Source organism: Eleutherodactylus coqui, chromosome 1 (assembly GCF_035609145.1).
Source record: "Eleutherodactylus coqui strain aEleCoq1 chromosome 1, aEleCoq1.hap1, whole genome shotgun sequence".
Taxonomy (NCBI): domain Eukaryota; kingdom Metazoa; phylum Chordata; class Amphibia; order Anura; family Eleutherodactylidae; genus Eleutherodactylus; species Eleutherodactylus coqui.
Genome location: NC_089837.1, coordinates 243,968,171 through 243,977,732, shown reverse-complemented (window position 1 = coordinate 243,977,732; position 9,562 = coordinate 243,968,171). Strand labels below are relative to the sequence as shown.

Below are 9,562 nucleotides of genomic sequence, written 5' to 3'. Positions count from 1 at the left end.
ATTGTTTCCATTCACAACAGAAAGTAACTATTGGATATAATACAGGTATAACTTGCTTGGGACCAGTAAAAAACATAAGCAATTACAATGTATTTATAAAGTTGCTAAAACTTTTATATACATTATATTTATTTATAAACTAAATGGTGCTCACAGGTGAACATACACTTTATAGAGACTTTATGTAGTCACTTTTTACCTATGGTCATGATAGAATCACAATCTTTCAATGTGCAGGAAAAATGCAATGTATATGAGATTATTGGGAGTCCAGAATAGATGCCTCCAGTGATTGTAATGATTTGGTCCAGCATTATTTGTATGACATACAGATGCAATGTAACTATGCAATGTTATTATACAAGTCCTTTACAGATAATTCTTGTAGGGCTGACTTCTCATCTGTTTCTGTGGACAGTGGGCTTTATTCTGCAAGGTCAACTATGTTCATGACAAAACACTGTATTGTTATGTACATTTTCAGATTCCAGGGCCCTTGAAGGTACTTGACGGTCATTCCCTGGATTTATAGGCAAAATAGCACTGACTACATCATGGACAGATTCTAGTTTGATAGCATGCACATCAATATGATGGCTATTTTTGACAAAAGTTCTCCTCAATGATTGTGTCCTTGAGTCTTACTAATGCATCTGCCTGTAGTCATTGTTCTATATAAGCGTAAGCTCTTTAGGTTGATTTTTCAAGTTAGATATCACTGGATTTATACATATCTGATAAAAGCCGTGTGATAGGAACATTGCCAATAGTTTTCTTGAAAAAAACTTCTTCTATCGTGGATGGGTTTATGGACCGTAAAGCTGGTAGGAGCAGTAGAAGTTTCCCAAATCGACAGGGCTGTGTAGGGTATCTGTGAAATATATATACAATGAACAAAGCAGCTGATTAACCAGGTGAGAATATATATATATATATATATATATATATATATATATATATATATATATATATATATGAGATATACCTTACACACATTTTATAAAGAACTTGTGAATTCAGTGGTTCTGGAAATACTACATTGTCTTCAAGACATTTTCTTTGTTTAAATAAACCTTTAATCAATATGTTAATAAACCGAAGTTTAGCAATTTCTACTACTCTGTGTTATAATTCCTCAAGGTTTTCAAGTTCTCTTTTTGCTGTCAAAAAATGGAAACTACTTTTCATGCAAAATCTCAAAACCTCTTCTGAACATTATTAATGGACACATTGGAAAACTTTACCGAATGGTACAGATTCTAAGTGATACATGCTTATAAGATACTGATATGAACTCCTAAGCAGCTTTTTCTGTAATCTCTAAAATAAAGATCATTACAATCACAATAACCTGCTCAAGTACCACCAGTAGTGTTAAGCAAATTGAAACAGTCGAAACTTGTTTCGAGTCAAACTTTGCTAAAAGTTCAGTAAGGCCTTAGTCAGACGGCGTTTTTAGCCGCGATTTGCGCAGCGCATGCGTCCGGCGATTTTATAAAACCATTGCTTTGCAATGGTATCGGACACATGAGCGCTTTTTATGCGCTCGTCCGATAAATTATAGAACAGAAATCGCAGATCGCACCTATCTGCGATCTGCGATTCCTGTTCTCTTCTCTATATGCGCTCAATGGGGCCGGCGGCAGCAGCGCCGACCACATTGAGAACATATAGAAGACAAATCATTCTTCTCTGCCACAGCTGTAACAGCTGTGGCAGAGAAGAACGATGTTTGCCCATTGAATTCAATGGAGCCGGCAATACAGCCGCTCCATTGAAAGCAATGGGCTGCCGGCGTGCGCGGGGTGAATTGTCGGGAAGGGCTTAAATATATAAGCCCTTCCCTGCAATTCATCCTAAAATGTGTTAAAATAAAAAAAAACTGTATACCTTTCCGCTGCAGCCGGAGTCCAGCCGCGGCCGCTGTCAGTTCTCCTGAACTGCTTCTCGGCACTATTCAGCCGGCGGGGCTTTAAAATCCCCGCCTGCTGGATGATCTGCCTCTGATTGGTCACAGCCCTGACCAATCAGAGGCAGGTTTCACTCACACACCCATTCATGAATTCATGAATGGGTGAGTGACTGCTGCCTCTCAGTGCTGAGCCAATCAGGGGCAGGTCTGACTCACATCCATTCATGAATTCATGAATGGGTGTGAGTGAGACATGCCTCTGATTGGCTCAGCGCTGAGCCAATCAGGGGGCAGGTCTGACTCACACCCCCTTCACACCCACTGCAGGACGGCCGCGCGGAGCTCCGGCTGCCGGGAGAAGGTGAGTATATATATATTTTTTATTTTTACACATTTTAGGATGAATTGCAGGGAAGGGCTTATATATTTAAGCCCTTACCGACAATTCATCCCGGGCTCGCCCGCAGCGCATTGCTTTAAATGGAGCCAGCTCTATTGCCGTCTCCATTGAATGCAATGCGCTGGACAGCTCCGGCCCGTTTCTAATGAAACGCGGCTAGGAGCAGATTTTCGGGCGATTTGCGGGCGACTTGCGCGCACCGGTCATGCGATTTGCGGATGCGCATCCGTCATGCGATCCGCAAATCGCGTGAAAAAAACGCCCGTGTGACTAAGGCCTAAGGGTGAATACCCTCTTGCGTTTTTTTCATGCAATATTGCAAAGTTTTTTTCACACGATTGTCAATAGGACTTTCTAATGTAAAAAACGCATTGCACAAAATTTGCAAAGCACCAACTTGTGATGCGTATTTAATATTAGAAAGTCCCATTGACAATCGTGTGAAAAAAAGGGAGCGATATTGCGTGGAAAAAATGTGCAAGAAAAACGCAAGTGTGCAGGAGCCCTTAAGCTGCCTGCCCACGGAATATCACTAATGATATTCCGCTTACGGGGAGGATGGGGGAGCACTGAAAGGTTACCGCGATGAGCCTATATTAATGATAGGCTCACCACAAAGAATCGCGGCAAATCAAATCGCAGCATGCCGCGATTTTAATTATGCAATGATTTCCTGCTCGTGTGCAGTAGGCTGCGCTTTCCATAGTTATCCTATGGAAAGCGTGTCATGCGAGCTCCGCGTGCGATTTATCATCATGAATGTCACAATGACACCTCGCCTATGGACAGCCTGCCTTAGGTGAGAATCAAACCTCGGGCAGTTGTTTCTGCCGAACCCACTAAACGACAACGATGGAAAAGAAGGAAATTCTTTTTCCTGCTTTTGTCTTCTTTTTCATTTTTACATTTGCCTTAAAGCAGCTCAAATGTAATTAGATACACTTCTTGGTGACCTAAGAGTGTTATACAGGGCTTTTATGGACAGTGTCATACACCAGGTTTAGGGGTGTATTAGTGAAGCTGTGGTTCAGGTCAAATAAATTGTAATGAAAAAAACCTTTTAACAAAATTCTCGTGCTGTATATTATTGAGACCACTGATTGGCTGCAGTGATCATGTGGGTGTACAGGTATGTCATTACTGCAGCTATTTAAACAAACCCAATGGGGAGAACCACAGCAGTGGGGGATCGAAGTGGCGGGTCCAGCTTCTTTTGTTGTTTTGTCATATTTCCTGCATTTATCGCAATGTTTTAAAAATCTTATACACCCCCTCTATGTCTTAAACCCATACCACATTCTGACTGAAATAAAAAATAAAGGTTTTATGGGTAACGTGTTATAGCTCTAGAATATGAAATCTCTTTTGAAAGTAGCTGAATGTTTCACAGTATAAATTGAGGTAAAATCTTGTTAATATAATAGGGGTTCCAATCCTATTAAAATAGAGTTTTATGCTAAAAAATCTACCTACCTGCAAATGCCACTAGGAGAAGGATTTGTCCTTATTATAAGGGTTCTCCAACCATCAGGCCACATGAACATGGGCATGCACAGATTTCGTGTGGGAAATCCCGCATGGAATCCTTCCGTGCCCGCTGTGGGCAACCCTGCTGACCTGTCAGAATTCTTTTTCTTCTGTAATGCAGATGTGCTGCATTGACTTCAATGGAAGCCGTCTCTGCATATCTGCTCTAAAATAGAGCATGCTGAGATTTTATTTTTGGCACATAGTGGCTGCAAATAAAATCCCCCTGTGTGCATGGAGAGAGGTATCTCCTTGCACATCTACGGGCACATTGAGCAGTGGATAGCCCCCACCTGTTGGCAAGCGCGGGATCCACTGCTCAATTTGCCCCGTATGCATGAGGCCCTAAATAGATTTGCCACAGGGTAGAGAATAAAAAATAAATTAGCCATTACTCACTCTTCCACTTTGCCTCTAGTCCAGTATCGCCGACCCAATCCCCTCCGATCTGGTTCCCACTGAAAAAGGAAATAATGATGTCATACATTCATCGCTCACGTGACCTCTACAGCCAATTGCTAGCCTCAGCTGTCATATCTGCATGAACAGCACATGACCACTGAAGCTATCATATAAGTGATGAATGTGTGATATCATTGTTTTCTGTTTCAACAGGAACCAGAGCGAAGGGAACTGGATTGGTGCCACTAGAACGGCGGCAAAGTGGAAGGGTGAGTAATGGCTATTTTATTTTTCTATGCCAATTCCTACCCTGGGGCCAGTTTTATTAAAGATCATAAAACCCTTTTAAGTATACATCAGTATGCAGTAAGCACTTATAATCCCCCTGAGGCTAGCTGCTGGCAGCTGGAAGTTTATAATGTATCTCTATCTACTAGAAATGTTGCACTGTAATGGGATATATAGTTCTAACCACTATAAACATACATTACTCAGAAATGAACGAGCACAGAATGTTTAACTTGTATAGATTTAAAGAAACTGTGTTCAAGTGTAGACATTCACTTTAAGATAGCATGTTATTTAGTCACCTGGTATGTATGTAACTGTTGAGGGTGAGTTGAGCTTCATCTTGCAAGGCTGCAATGGCTGCTGCATTTCTGAAACTTCTTAGTTCAGAGCCACTATGTGTAGGTACTGAAAGAATAACAACCTATCAATGTACAGTAACATAGTCAGCAAACCAGTAGACACAGAATATTGGAAACTGATAATTAATATTCTCCATATAATGTTGCTAATATGAGTTAATGCAAATTATATTCGTACAATTGATATGCTCCCGTTAAGTAGAAAGGCATGAAATCTATTGCATGCACTGAGCTACTATGCACCATATTAGTTTTCCAAGAATTGGGGACATCAATGACAAAAAGCTCAATTAATGGAACACTCCAGGCAAGACTGATGTGTTATGCCTAGTGCAGGTTATGAGTGGTCAATTATAAATCCCCATGTTATGCACCACCTCCACAGAATTTATACTAGACATATCACAGGGTATCAGTTCTGGCAGGAGTGTTCCTTTGAGGGCTCAGTCACACGGGCGCATCGGCGCCCGTGTTACTGCAGGTAGCAGATGGCCGTACCTGAAGACGGACGTCTCTCTGCAGCGCCGGAGGAAAGAACATGTGAGCGGCTTCATTGCCGGTCATGTGTTCTTTCATCAGCGCTGCAGAGAGATGTCCGTCTTCAGGTACGGCCGTCTTCATCCTGCAGGAAGGGCTCAGTCACACGAGCGATGTGCCCGTGTGACTGAGCCCTAAAACTGGTTTCATACAATCATAATATAGCTGTATTTTAGTAATCATACTATAGCTTCAATGCCTAGACCCACACAGTTCTACTGAAGCATATTACTATGGGGAGCTATGTTTGCTTTAGTAGAACTGTGCTGCTGGGTAGTTGCCTTTTGCAGGTACTCTCATTGCAATATGGATATGAAACCAGCCTAATGTGGTGTTTTTGATCCTTCAAATTCACTTTTTTTTGTTACTACCATACTGACAAAATTCTCATAAATATTTTAGTTTGAACAACAAGATGATTGTATCTACTTTGTGTAAGTTATATTATAATCAGGGGTGTAAACTTGAAGTTCCTGGATCATAGTACAATATCTATAATGGTATCAGAATCTGCCATGGATGGTGCTGCTCTTTTTTACATGGTAATAAGGCCTTTGAGTTCCCAGGGCCTAGGTGCAAAAGCAATCTCTGCATCCCCTACAGTTATGGCCCAGAAGTTAGTATATACTATTGACTAAAATTTTAACTAGAAAACAATTTAACCTCTTCAATACCAAGCCTGTTTGTTTCTTAATGACCAAGCCAATTTTTGGAAATCTGCTATGTGTCATATAAATAGAGAATAACTCTGTGAGGTCTCAGTCAGATGAGCGTTTTGTTTTTCATGCATGTATAAACGCGTAAAAAAAACACAGCACCCATGTGAAAAAAACGTGTGACCGAAGCATAAACAATGTGGCCCCATTGAAAGCAATGGGAGAGGATCGCATTCCCTGCAGTGGCTGTGACAGCTGCAGCAGGGGATTCCTTGGATATGACCCCTGGATTTGACAGCATCCAGGGGTTTCACCTTGTTGTTATTGGGGGCGGTGACAGCAGCCCCGGCCCCATTAAAAACATAGGGAGAAGATTGAGCTCCTTTGCCACTGCTGTGACAGCTGTGGCAGGGGATTTCTTCATCCCCGCATGGAGTCCCCTCCTCCCTGAACACTGAAATATAAGCCCTATCCCAAAAATAAGCCCTAGCTGCAGACAAAAATAAATGAATAATACATCACCTAGAAGCACTGTCTGACTTCGGTGTATCTTCTTCCCTGGTCTTCATTATTTCTTTTGGCAGGGTATTGAAAAATTCCAGCCTAGTGGAAGCGCTACCTCTGATTGGCTGAGCGCTGTGACCAATCACAACCATTCAATCATTGAATGGCTGTGATTGGTCACAGCACTTAGCCAATGGGAGGCAGCACTTCCAGGAGGCGGGGATTTTTCAATCCCCAGCCAGAAGAAATAAAGAAGCACAGTGCCAGGGACTGCTTCTAGGTGATCTTTTTTTTCTTCTTGTAGCTAGAGCATATTATGGGGGTAGGAATAATATTTCTAGCTCCCCCCCCCCCAATAAAAATCCCTGCAGGGTTGCCTTTATCCCATTGCTTTCAATGAGGTGGCAACAGCGTTGGCCCCATTGAAATGGGAGAAGATAACTGCTGTGACAGCTGTGGCAGGGGATTTTTTCATCCCTGTGGAGAGTCCCCTCATCACTCAACACTGTGATAAATAGTGCGGCCCAATTGGCAATGCGAGAGGATCGCTAGTCCCTCCTGCGGCTGTGACAACTACATCAGGGGATTCCTTGGATGTGAAACCCCTGAAGTGCTGTCACAGTGTTCAGTGATGAGGGGACTCCCCATGGGGATTAAGGAATCCCCTGCCACAGCAGTCACAGCAGTGGCAGAGGAGCGTGATCATCTCCCTATGTTTTCAGTAGGGAGGAAGGCTCCGCTTTTTAAACACTGTTCTATCTTTTAGAGGTGCGAATTTTTTGCACTTGTAAAAACCGGACATGTGACTGCTTTCCTTGAAAAGCACTGGTTCTAATTGGACCTGTTTTTAAAACACACCTATACATGCGTGAAAAAAAACGCTTGTCTGACTGAGTCATAAAGGTTTTTGACATCCAGGTAATCCTAATCTTGTTTTTTTGTCAAATATTGTAGTTTATTTTCATATTTAGATATCATTTGCATATATTTACTTAAAAAAAGTCAAAATTGAGGAAAATATAAAAAATCTATCACTTTTTCATATTTTCATCTGCAGTATGCCACATGTGCACATACAAATTGTGATAATTATTTATCATATATATTTCCACCTGCCTACTTTGTTTTGGAAGCAAATTTGAAAAATTTTGCATAAGTAATTTAGGAGAATTACTAATTTAATATTCATTTTTAAAATTTTGAAATATATTGTTTTTAACTTATTTATGTAACTAGTATTGATGAATATCTTAAGTTTAACAGAGAATAATTCCGTAAAGGTCTTACAAATTTAAGTAATCCTTAAAAATTTGTTTTTTTTCAGCATGTGTTGAGCATAACTGTAAAAAAAAATTCCTTTTTTCATTTTTTTGAAATGTGGTGTGTCAAATATGTATATACATACTGTACTATTTATTTATCAAATATATATATTTTCACTTATATATTTTGGAAGCACATTTGGAAAATTTAGCACATTTCTGAGCAATTTAGGAGACTTACTAACTGAACATTAAGTTTTTTTCATTTTTACATTTTTAATTTTCATTTATTTTGAAATTATACACATGGTATTGATGATTAATGGATATAGTAAGTAATTTATGTAATAATTTAATGTAAATGTAAGTAGTGGAATTAATGCGGATTTTCCACTGCATGAAATCCATGTTAAATTCTCTTTTATACCACTTGTGTGGATTTTTACGCAGATTTTGACTTGGATCCGCAAAAGACTTCAACCCTATATTTGAAAGGGTGAAAACAGAACCAAAATTCACTGTGTATGAATATACCCTTATAAATTTAACTTATGTCTAGATAAATTAGTAAAAGATTAATCCTACAGTATACAATCACCTATACTAACTAAATAGTATAGGTGATTGTATAGAAAGTGGTTTGTATCCACATCAAAAACCACGTTAAAATCCGCACCAAATGAGGTGGATTGCGATGCTGATTTTGGTGTGAAGCCATAAACATGCTATGGATTTTTGTGTGGACATATCGTTATAAATGTAATTTATTTCTAGATATTACTAATGAATCCCACCCAATACAATCACCTATACTAACTAAATAGTACAGGTGGTTGTAATAGAAGAAGTTAGTTTCAGTTTAAGGTGTGGTATTTCACAATACTTTCAACTTCTTTCTCACCGATCTCACTCTAACAGGAGAGCGTGAAAGAGAGAGAGTATTGCAGTGCTGAAATGCTTGGAAAGTTTGTTACTACAGCAAACTTTCCCAGCCAGCACAAGTGGCTGATGATGTAATTGGGATCTGAACCAATGATGGGAACCAGATGATGGGATCTGAACTACAGGTTGTCAGTAACCGTTTGTTTTGGGTGTTTCACCCACTCAGGGGGCTATGCTCACCTGATGAGTGAAGAACATAAATTTATGTTATAGCTGCACAGAGCCCGCTAAGCAGTGTAATAAATTTACAGTGGGGGGTTGCAAGGTGGTTAAAATAAAATCTAAGAACTTATAACATTTATGACTTATATATTATACATCATATGCAAGTGACATTTGCACATTTTCTTTAGCTAACATAACTAATTCTATAAAATGAAAACAATAGAATAAAATAAAGAAAATGAATGTTACATTAAACATATTACTTCTATATTGCTAATAATAACATGATCGGGGATAGAAAGCTTAGAAGCTGCTTGTTTAATATGTCGGCAAGATAACATAACACAAATAATTTATTGTTTTATTGTAAATGTACTTTTATCATATATTTACATATTTGATCTAGGCATATTCAAACTATTAACAACGTACCAGCCTTAAAAGTGACAATGCATTTGAGACATGCAAACTCAGTTGCGTCTAGTCGAAGCTGTCGAAATCTCGCCACCACTTCCTGCAACGCCTGAATTTCAGCTATGATTTTATTCAACTTCTGTGAATCTGTGTTATCGTTGTTCATTCCTGAAATCAAAACATATCTAAAT

The 9,562-nt window shown here is 39.6% G+C and overlaps 1 protein-coding gene across 1 annotated transcript in view; it reads right to left on the bottom strand.

Moving 5' to 3' along the window:
• Positions 1-708: 708 nt before the first annotated feature.
• Positions 709-9,562, bottom strand: part of NR2E1 (nuclear receptor subfamily 2 group E member 1) — a 34,822-nt gene continuing 25,968 nt past the window's right edge. Inside the window, exons 7-9 of the mRNA XM_066580925.1 lie at positions 9,390-9,539; positions 4,832-4,937; positions 709-871 (exon numbers count right to left, since the gene is read on the bottom strand). Coding sequence (XP_066437022.1) covers positions 709-871; positions 4,832-4,937; positions 9,390-9,539 — 419 coding nt within the window. The remainder of the gene's footprint in view (positions 872-4,831; positions 4,938-9,389; positions 9,540-9,562) is intronic.